Genomic DNA, 11,853 nt, shown 5'->3' with positions numbered 1-11,853 from the left:
CTCATGTTATATTATAACACTGTCATGTTACAAACCTATTATCTCATGTTATATTATAACACTGTCATGTGTTATCATATTACGCCACTCTCTTGTTTTCTAAAGCACGATGATCAGGTATTGTCTTAATTTATTGTCATTTTTTTTAGGAAAAAGGTAATATAACGTTATATTCCTCATGCTTAATAATTTTGATGATAATCACGTTTGGTGGCATGTCTGTTTGTTTGTTGTTGTTGTTTTCGTTTTATCGCCATGTAGATTTCAAGAAAAAATAACTGCCGTCAAATGTTATTTTAACCACAATTATTAGGCCTGACGAATTTCAATCGTCTGTCAGCATAGGCGATTTTGTCAACACAACATAATCTGGTATTTTCTTACTGTGTTGTCATTATTTTTGTTAATGTCTTTGTCGTTGTTTTCTGTACTATATTACAAACGTTAGATAGTAACAATCGGAACCCACTAGTGATATTAGATTGCCTTCTTGATGAAGTGTACTTTTTTTTTACTCTATCTTTTTCGACAATCCATCACCCTAACTGAAAATTGTTTCTGACAGCCTAAGGACGAAGTACTATTACAGTCTTTCGTAAAGTTATTAAAAAAATACCGTTGATGAAAGGAGTAGAAAAATACTTATTCTCCACTTTACAATATCCACACCTTCGGAAAGACAAGTTCAAAAACTCAATAATGGTAGTAAAAAAAACGTGTTATTAAGTAGTACTAGTGAAAGTTCTCTACGAAAAAAAGATTCAGTTATTATTGGAAAATGTATTGATTCGCAAAAAAATAAAAGGTTAGGCAATCTTATAAACTAGGAACCATCAAGTACCATCAATGCATGTGAGTAGTTAGAAATCACTTCTCAGTTTAGTCCTACTTAAGCAAAAGGTATTTCTTCCATCGTTCTGTGAGTTTCATAATACCAGTTCAATAAAATGCAGGTGTTATATTATGAAACCAATTGCATACAGGTGCATTAAAAACATCAGATGTCTAGGAAGGTTCTTCACACAGCTCGTTCTTGAAAGGGAAAAAAAAAGCGAAGTCATACGGTATTATGTCAAATGCGTTAAGGACTCTCACAGTCGCTAATTATTAATTGTGTTATACACAACTTATCATAGAAACACATAACATATGATGTCATTATCAATGGACGGTTATTGACCTCTTAAAATAATTATTTGTCAGTCACAATTTATTCACATCATATGGGAAGTAAAACCTGTTTTTTTCATAACACCCCTCGCATTACCCTTTAACTATAAAGAGCTAATAAAACACATTACTGTAAGATTATTTTCCTTCCCCCACTCCCAAATAAACGCTTTGTCGCAAGCTGACTAAATCATATGTAGTTTCTTATGAACCCCTCGTAAAATAATATATATGTCTTACTGTCTTTATGGGGAGAATTTGCCACATGACAACACCTTAATCGTATGTTGTTCGTAACATAACTCAAAGATTAGCGGTTAATATTTTTTAGGGCGAAAGCTTACTTTGCGTTGATAAACAATGCTTTAATTTCGTGCTAACTTCGAGGTTAATAGACACGTTACTTCACATGACTACGAACTGCGAGGTTAATAGAAATGTTACTGAAAATGTCCAAATAACTTTCTTAAGTGATTCATGGAGTTTAGATGTATCAAATTATTAACAAAGTTTTAAATTGTCCATAGGATTTTTCGAGTCCTTTTTAATTCACCATTCATTAAGCTCAATTAATTTAGGTGTGTGAATAATGTTATTACATTTCGCCTAACTCATTATTCGATAAATTAATTTAGGTTACTGTATGGTCAATTAAAAAGGACTCGAAAACTCCATAGATATTATCTGCACTTCATCATTATAAGAGGCCTAACTGTTTTTTTTAATTTGGTTTGCTGACACAAGCTGTGCTGATGAGCCTTGAATAGGCGAAACTGCAGTTCACAGCAGAAGGTACAGCCAAACAAAGAAAGTATTAGGTCTCTACGTCACAGATTCTCTTTTAAATTTCACCTTTGGTGGAAAATAGAATAAATCTTGAACATATTTATATAATCAATAAAGCTTTAAATTGCTAATTACACATTCTCTCCACTTCTCATCTTATTAATGCTTTTTCTATGAAATATGTTCTAGTATTAAGAATGTCACTTTCCTCGTTTTTAGTGAGATTTTTGTGACTATATCTTATATTATTGACAAAGGCACTGTAACTTTTATTCATTGTTTTGTAATTGGGATTAACCAGTTACAGCCCACAAATACAGGGTAAAATTACAAGTGGAATTAACCACTTTAATTAATTAGCCTACAAACACAGGGTAAGATTACAAGAAAAACTGTAGGAAAATATTAAACAGATTGTCTTCGCTGCCGAATAAAAGTGATTAAGAAATTGGAAATACAATTATATATATTTTAGTAAAATGTTGCCTACTATTCTACTTCCCCACCCCAATATCTCAGCGGTAAGTCTGTTGGTTTATATAATGCTAAATTCCGGGTTTCCGATACACGTGGTGAGCACAGAACAGATAGCCCATTGTTAAGCAACAAAGCAACAACAACAAAATATTAATTCTTAGTCAATCTTTGTTTTAATTTAATATTAATCTAATCTAATAACATCACACAACTGATTTGTAATTATCAAGAAGTTAGACAAACTAGGTAACATTTGATTATATTTAAAAAGTTTTATATTTTAATTCAGGTGAAAATTCTAAACTGTAGAGGAAGCGAAGAAAACTGAAACAAAAACGTATAATGTAAAGTTCAACATAAACACTTCGTTTACAATATATATATATATATAATTGTTATTAAACCACAGTTTAAAATGGATTAACGTAACAAACTCAAGACTGATTCACATTATACTTTCCTTTCAAAATTCATCTCTTTAAGCTGTGTCATCAGTTAAGGTTATAGTTAATTCTATGATTATACATCGTGAAAATCCTTCAAGATATTGATCGTATGTTTTACATAACCATTTCTAGGTGCTATTTTTCAGTGTACAACTATGATAAGATCTAAGCATCGAGGACAATTTATTGGATATCTTTCGCAGCAGCTAAAGGAACAACCAAAAGGTCGGATACCATCCTTTGTTTGGTACATTTTCTAATTAAATCATATATCTTATTCATGTTTCTTTATTTAAAATGCTTGTAGATGGCATAATGCAGATTTCATTTCAAATTCTAAGGATTTTTTTTTTAAAACTGAATCTTTCGTCGGATACTCCAGATGAAGAATAATGAGATTTGAAAAGATCTAAATTCAATACTGCATTAGCATACATATAAGATAAGCAGAAAGAACCTGGCGGGCGCAAGTTTCCTGCCGGTTAGTTTTATCATTATGCCAGCTCTCTGCTTTTAATATAAGCAATAAAGTGCACATTTTAAATTCCAGCTTCAAATTAAAGGTTCAAAAACAAAATTTCGTAACGGTGATTAATATGATTCTTGGGTGAAATATTTTATTCAATAATATTATTACTTCAATGAACATTTGTGCTTACTCTTCTTTGCTTTTAAAAAGTTAAATTTTACTCATTTTTAAACAGAATGTTTTAAAATTACTGTCAACACTATATAACCAACTGCTATGGAAAGAGTTTGCAAACATTATAGCTTTTTCGATTCTCAAGTATGTCGAAAAGCTCCTAAAGAAACCGTAAGGCAAAACTCTCACTATTTTGAAGACATCTTTTATGGAAATGATAAATGCCTGTTTGCTTAATTTCGCTTGGTGGTTAGGACGACCTCTACTCGCAATACCCGTCACCGAATATATTCGCTCTTTTAGTAGTAGGGGCGTTATAATGTGACTGCCAATCCCACATATTGTTGGTAAAAGAGTAGTCCAAGAGTTAGCTGCGGGTAGCGTTGACTAGTGTCTTCCCTCTACTCCATCACTGCTAAAACAGGATCGGATAGCGCAGATAGTTTTCGAATATCTTTGCGCGAAATTTAAAACAAACTAAAGTTATTTTCATCAATGTATGCTATTCCTATGGGAAAACCAAGTTTGGTATGCAGATAACTCGTACCAATCTCTCCTATAGTTCATTTTCATATTACCAACATTTTCCAAATTCCGTGAAGCTCTAATCCGGAGCAGTCAAAGACGTGGGCTAATTCAACCCCATATGCAACCTTCGGTGAAAGAGACTATTCCATGGAACAATTGTGCTGTATCTTACAACGCAACTGACAACGTGAGACGACATTTATAATTTAATCATGTATCTCTTTCGTATTTCTTTATCCAAAATACTTGTAGATGACATAATGCAGATTTCATTTCAAGTTCTAAGGATGTTTTTAAACAGAATATTTCGTCGGATACTCCAGATGAAGAATAATCAGATTTGAAAAGATCTAAATTCAATACTGAATTAGCATACATATAAGATAAGCAGAAAGAACCTGATGACTTTCAAGTAAAGCAGAGATGCTTTCCGATACTCTGATTAAGTTTTGTTATTGGTCAATTGTACAGACAGTGTAGATCATGAACACTTTTTTTTTTCATTTTCAAGCAATTCTATCTTAAAACAGTCAAGACTTGCCATCGAAGACTTGAATTTGTTTCCGTTTTATATTAACAACTGCTGACCATGCACATTTGCTTTTAAATTCGACAAAAAATCTTCGAGTGGTTTCAAATGTAGGTTAAGGTATAGCTCGTTTTATTTTACTTTTTATTTAAATGATCTTTTCCAACCAGATAATCAGCCACTTTTGATCTGTTCCTCTGTAAATAAAGTGTTTACAACATGTTTATTCTTCTTAATTTCACCAGTAACAAACTGTCACATGTCATTTTCCAAATACTAAATCCTTAAGCCTTTCATTCTTGCTAGGACGAGGTAACTGTGTGCCTGGTCTGTGTCAAACATTGGAATATCAAAGATAACCTTTATCGAGGCACAGTTTGGTAGCATCAATCAGAATCTATTGATTGCTTTTTGTGAGATATCATTTGTCATACATTTCTGTGATCTAGTAAGAGTGTTGCAGATAGAAGGAAACTCAAACTGATATGAAAGTGAAATCAAAGGATCCCACTTTTTGCTTAAAATAGCGTGCTTTCCAGCACTTTAGCAAGCCTTCCAGAGCTTCGCACTTTCTATTTACCAAAAAAGTCTGAAATGCAGTCTGTTCCATGTAATATTACTAATAAATTATCAGTTGCTCTCATACAGATTGGTCACATCAGTAAAAAACTCTTCTTCCTCGTGCAATGAAGCTAGTATTCACAACACGGGTCAGCATCTGTTGTTGCAACCCGTGGAATTATCACCTTGTACTCATTTCAACCATACAACACCACTTGGACATTTCGAACGTTATGTTTTTTACTTCAACTGTGTCAGCAGCAACAAGGTATAAGTTGGTGATGATAAACAAGTAACCATTGCAGAAAAAGCCTGCAGAGGAACACCAGCAGGTCTAAAGTGTTTCAGCCCTGCATCAAATACAGTATGGTGACTTGATTTAGCTTGAATGACTTCCAGTGGATTAGCAGAAGTACCCTGAACTTGCTGCTTTACATATACATGTGCAGGTGAAGAGATGTTTGAGTCCACAGAAAAATCACGAAAGTAGAGATGCTTTCTGTAACTATTGACGGTTTGGTCATTGGTTCCTTAGATGATATTTCTCTGTATCTACACAGGAGTTCATTCTTCAAACAATTAGATCAAATATTTCGCATGTGAGAGCTTTCCCATTAGTTGCGTGACAGTACCCTGGAGATAATACTGCTGTAAAACCTACGGTTTTAGCTTTCATGATAAAACCATACAAGTAGCCAAGATTCCACTGATGAATGAATGAAAGAATACCTACTGCAATGATAGAGAAGCTATGAGAGATCAAATGAAGGTCTCAGAACTAGCTTATTTACTGCGTGGCGTATAACAGGATGTCGCACAACCATCACAGATAAGTGAAGGTTAACACAGAAATATACAATCTCTGGCAGTTGTTTGAACAATCGTAGGTATCGGTGAAAGTACTGTACTGTCGCTATGACCCACATAAACACAATGTCTTATCTGTGATGGTGAAAGTACTGTACTGTCACTATGACCCAAATAAACACAATGTCTTATCTGGGATGGTGAAAGTACTGTACTGTCACTATGACCCAAATAAACACAATGTCTTATCTGGGATGGTGAAAGTACTGTACTGTCACTATGACCCACATAAACACAATGTCTTATCTGTGATGCCGCTAGTGGATCCAAAATATCTAATATCAGAAATTCTCCAAACATTACGTGATACAAGGATCAGAGGACACCTGAGAATGCCTTATACTACAGCCAATCTGCAAAGATGATAGTTCTGTTCTTATTTTTGAATAGAATGTAAAATGGGCAACTTAAACAAAGAATCATCTGTACCAAAACATCCTAACAACAAGTTGTACGTTTTCCATTACAGAGAGTAACCCGGGAAATATTGAACCCACCTTGAAACTGTTCATGGCAATTATTATACTCTGTTGGTAGCTGATTAGTTCATTAAGTGCGCCAAAGAAAAAGCACTGACTGATATTGGCTTTGTAAATAGCCGGTAAATTAGCTGAATACTGAATATGTTGCTTCAGAACGCGAAAACGATCCATAATGACTAAGGAGCGAATTTTAATAGCTAGTTGTTTTGTAAGTGTATAAGACTATAGGTATGATGAAGATTCGTGTTTTACCTTATCATACCCATTGTTATGGTACAATGTATGCATTCTCCGTTTGTGAGATCATGTTGAATTGCTTGGGATAATCACCTGTCATATGTGATGATGGCATACTATGGATTAGAGCAACAGTTCCAGCGGTTATAGAAACGTGTTGATGTTGGGAATTGGAGTTATGGCCCCACACCTGATGAAGAGTTCCTGAAATATCCACAAGAATGTATGGAATGGTTAAAATTTAAATTATTTGATAATCATGAATTCACGTGTCAACATATGAGTAATAAAGCCAAACAAGACAGAAGAAGATCTTACGATAAGAAAGTACAAGAACATTAGTTCAAATAAGGAGACTAAGTGTGGATTTCATATACACCAATAGCACATAAACCACTTAGATTCATTTGGAATGGACCTTAGCTTGTGCTAAAGAGACTCAGACCATCAAGCTGCTAAATTCAGCAGTCTCGTAATTCGTGAAAATGCATAGAACATGTTGATAAGCTGAAACTCTATGTCACCAATGGCCCTCTAACACACTGGCTTGACCAGAAAGCAGAGAGTAAATACATTGAAGCCGAATATGATGATGAGAACACAAATGAACACAATACTCTGATTAATCACAGGAGAAAGAGGATAGCAATGTTGAACCTTCCCTGAGTGGGAGTGAGTGCCAAACTAAACTCAACATTTACGACGATTGTGTGATCTGTAGTCAGTGTAACTATGAGCTTAAAAGAGTAGCAGTCCTTAACTTTCAAACTTTGGGGTCAAATACTTTAGTGAAATATCTGTCAGAAATGTTTGTGCTAACAATTCGCTTACGATTGTTATAACAGTGCACAGTGATAGCTAGAGATCCTAGTATATTATCAACTGGCAATATATTAACGAAAGCTAGGATAAATCAAACGTCATTGACACTGTTTGAAATTTTATGTTCATAAAATCTCATGAATATATATCTTCAACATGATAATTGGTGTTATGCCAAGAAGAACGTCCAGTTCTTACCTTACATGAAAACCAATTGTAATCATGATTTTAAGTAGCAAGCACGTATATAAAAGTTGGAATTAATAGGTAGTGAAGGCCAGGATGACAAAGAAACAAATCTGAAAAGAGGAAAATCATATAGCGAAGAATTAGAGAAGAAAATAAAGAGAGAGAGTACTGTATAATAGTGTTAACTCCTTCCGTGATTACATTATTTTTTAATTGTGATTTGCAGGAGAAAGAAATATAAAGTGACTTATTTTAGTTACTGTTTTTTAACCTCTCGAAAATATTTGACATGTTGAATTCTTTACTTATTTTGTATTAGTAGTGTTGGGTTATGTACTCATAGATGAGAAATGCCCCCCCCCCTCCAGTGGCACAGCGGCATGTCTGCGGACTTACAATGCTAGAATCCGCGTTTCGATACCCGTGGTGGGCAGAGCACAGATAACCCATTGTGTAGCTTTGTGCTTAATTACAAATAAAAATAAATAAGATGATAAATGATCAGACGAAAATTAAGTTTGTGGCATTGCAATTAGAATTAACTACTTCTGTTGTCCTACAATGCTTCAATCTTCAAATGATCATAATCTGCGTGTGTGTAGCAAGCATAAGCATATGAATACACATATTTAATAAAATAATATTAGTTTAAATGCCCTAAAAAATACATTAAAATAAGATAAAAATACCCCTAATATATTTAGTAAATGACAGATAAAGTTTTTTCAGAGTGATGGAATTGTTTTGTTATATAGTATTAAGTCAGTCTAGAGAAGCTTAACTTGATGGTTGCAGACAGCACAGAAACCTGAATAAAGCCCAGTATGTGATATTACTGACAACAGTTGAAAATGTAGGAATATTTAATCCAAAAGAACAAATGTTCTCTCGATTTACCGTGTGACAAAAGGTTGAGAGTACCATTTAGCTTTAATAATCTGTCCTTCCCTTCTTGAGAAACGTGTAGGTGCAAAAATCAATAAAATGAACATCAAGTTCCAGTTTCTGCTACACTCAAAGGGGGTCCAAAGATTAATTGGTTACTTGTGAAACCGCCCGAAGACAACATATATGATACTGTATCTATCACCAGTCTGGATAGTTAAATTGCTGCTGCAGCAATTTAATTATAAACCTTTGTCGACAGTTTACCGTTTCATGTTTCTACAGATTTCTTGTGGCACTCAGCTAATGTTATGTGAAATTTTGTTTTTCACGCAACTTTATCCCACTCAGCCACACATGAAGATGACAAAAGGTATACATGTTTAAGGCTTACACTAATATGAAGTCCACCAAAACTGCTGCATCAGAAGGTTTTTAGATTTAGATTGTATGTGTGAAGTTTTTGACATAAGGCCATGTACTGCATCAGAAGGTTTTTGATTTTAGATTGTATGCGTGAAGTTTTTGACATAAGGTCATGTACTGCATCAGAAGGTTTTTGTTTTAGATTGTATGTGTGAAGTTTTTGATATAAGGCCATGTACTAATCATGTTAACCACTTTTGTTGTGAGGTTTTCGTTTTTATGCTTTAATGTTATTTACTTTGCCAATGGCAATTAGCTATCAACATTCAACACACTGTAGAGATGGAGAACTCGATTCGGGTGGGCCTTCAGTTCGAACCTTAATGGAAGTGAATCATTCACTTTCCATAATTGCCGTCTGAGTAATTCACCAACTGATGACGAGGGTGAGAAAGAGATTTTGGAAGAGCCAATAAGAAATTTGATTCATGAATCATTCCTTGACATTTTCAAAATCTTGCAGATGGTAGAGAATTGCCTAAACTTTCATTCGTTAATCCAAATGTATTTGGAGCTGAACCTTAGAATTAGAGCCATGTCTCTTGCACCAGCAAAAAAAAAAAAAGAATGAGCCCTCTTATTCATCAACACCTCAATTACTTGCGGCTTGTCCATTGGCTTCAAGCCAACAGAAACTGCAATACCTATGTACCAGTAACCTTATGAAGTCAAAGATGTAGTATGCTACGCTACCGAGTGGAAGAACCACTGCTAAATTCCTTAGTACTTTGATGAAATCAGCCCACTCAGTAAAGAACGAAATATCACAATCAAACCCTGGACTGAAAGAGATTTTACTTCACTCCCCAAGACTTTGGTTTTCAGTTACACTTGCTATGGTCCTCTCAGCTTTACCAATTACCTCACTATCAGTCATGGGATAGGTGGGAACTAAGGGCCTTCCTGTGGATCTCAATGCTCATCCTATGGAGTGTAATTCCAGAACAGTAATCATCGACAAACTCAGGTTACAGTTGAATCATTTCTTGTGGATTACACTGCATGAAAAAGATCATTACTTGTAAAAAGAGAAAGAAGATGCTAAGTCAGTTGTAGAACTTGTTTGAAACAGTGAGGAGTTAGGCACCATCCAGTGAAAACTATCCTATCAAGGTGAAGTGAAAGATGCTATTAAAAAAACAAAAAACTATTGCGGCCCTAAACAGTCCTCTGCCACCTTCACTCTATAAGTCTGTTTTAATAAGTTATCTTAATCTAAGAGATTTTGTTAACTTTATTCTCAAGTACGAATTACGTAGCATTTCATTTTCTTTAAATATTCACACACATAGCTGGAGTGTGAACATTTATTTGTCGTACATTTACACCTTTAATGGTGTGAATTCCCACTTTGTCAACAACAAGGGGGGTGTTTGTTGAAGTTATATCGTACATCACCTGTGAACCTGAGATAACTTTACGACAGTCATATGAAGCAATTTTATGATTATTAAACTACAGAAATGATGTAGATTATGAAAGCAGTTGGGCATTTTTAAGCAGATCCCTTTACATCTTTGGACAGCTAAACTTGCTGCTAAAGTCTTCTCTCTGTCCCTGTGTTTAATGTTAACAACTACTAACTGCACGTGTTTGTTTTAATCTGCTTTTCAACCTGAAAAACAATCCAGTTTATCATTTTATTTCATTTTAGCCTCTTTTATCCATCAACGCAATGATTGTTTTCCAACCAGCCGATCAGCCAGTGATCCATTCACCACATCTCTTTCATTCCACCTGCAAACACATCATTACACTCGTCCTTCCAAACACCGCGGATTTCTCGATGTTGCAAAGTACTAGTAAATATGTGTTTTCTTCATCCCCAACCTTGAAATGCCATCTATATATTTCTATATATTAGACTGTAAAATAATTACTATTTTAAGTATTTATTTGCGTTTTACACCAACTTCTAGTCACAAAAGCATGATATTTATTTTATTTTACTTCGCTCTACTGGATTAGACCAGTTTCAACACTTTGGCCTAGGCCAAAATAAAAGACAAAAATCAGGATCATGCTTAAGAACAAACTTTCATTCTTGTCATTGGTTATGTGTGTAGCACCGTAAAGATCACATACAACATCGTGTGTGAACGGTTTATACCTCTCCTCTTCAAAACAAAACAAATATGCGCCAACAGTATAATACGTACTGAAGTTAACAGTTATGGAACAAAGATTAAATTCAGAAATATTCATTTTCTAAACATTCAGTGTCACCTGTAGTTTAAGAATTCAATATTGCTGAACATTTATTATCCAAAATGTAATGGCAACATTCAGCCTGGAATATATGTGAAGAGTTTGTTTGTTACGTTATTAAGCACAAAGCTACACAATAAGCTATCTGTGCTGTGCCCACCACGAGTATCGAAACCAGGTTTTTAGTGTAATAAGCTTTCAGACTTATCGCTTTTCACTGGGTGACTTGTGTAAAGAGATGGTGAAAAAATGATGAAATGAAAGACTGGGTAGTTCTGCTGATGTTTTTATTGCTTTTACATCTCGATACGTCTTACATCAACTGTATATATATATATTGCTAGTGATCAAATGTAACTTTGCAAAATAAGAAAAAAATACGTATTTTTTCACTCAGCGTTGTGTGTCGATGTAGAAAAGAAAGTTTATAAACTCCCCCTGAATATGCTTAACAATTACCGAGTTGAAAATACGTATTTTTTCACTCAGCGTTGTGTGTCGTTGTAGAAAAGAAATTTTATAAACTCCCCCTGAATATGTATAACAATTACCGAGTTGAAATCTTAGAGTTACTGTTGTAGGGGTTGTTCTAACAGT

General features: G+C 34.4%; 1 protein-coding gene across 3 annotated transcripts in view; it reads right to left on the bottom strand.

Annotated features, from left to right (window-relative positions):
• Positions 1–11,853, bottom strand: part of LOC106478255 (potassium channel subfamily K member 9-like) — a 35,664-nt gene that overhangs the window by 14,234 nt on the left and 9,577 nt on the right. Inside the window, exon 1 of one of the 3 annotated variants that reach the window (XM_022381816.1) lies at positions 6,820–6,926. The exons of 1 other annotated variant lie outside the window; for it this stretch is intronic. In XM_022381816.1, coding sequence (XP_022237524.1) covers positions 6,820–6,841 — 22 coding nt within the window. In that variant the 5' untranslated portion in view covers positions 6,842–6,926. One more of the 3 variants, XM_022381820.1, reaches the window with a different exon arrangement.

This window comes from Limulus polyphemus, unplaced genomic scaffold, assembly GCF_000517525.1.
Source record: "Limulus polyphemus unplaced genomic scaffold, Limulus_polyphemus-2.1.2 Scaffold194, whole genome shotgun sequence".
NCBI lineage: Eukaryota > Metazoa > Arthropoda > Merostomata > Xiphosura > Limulidae > Limulus > Limulus polyphemus.
The sequence above is the reverse complement of the archived record's forward strand: the minus strand, read 5'-3'. Positions and strand labels throughout refer to the sequence as shown.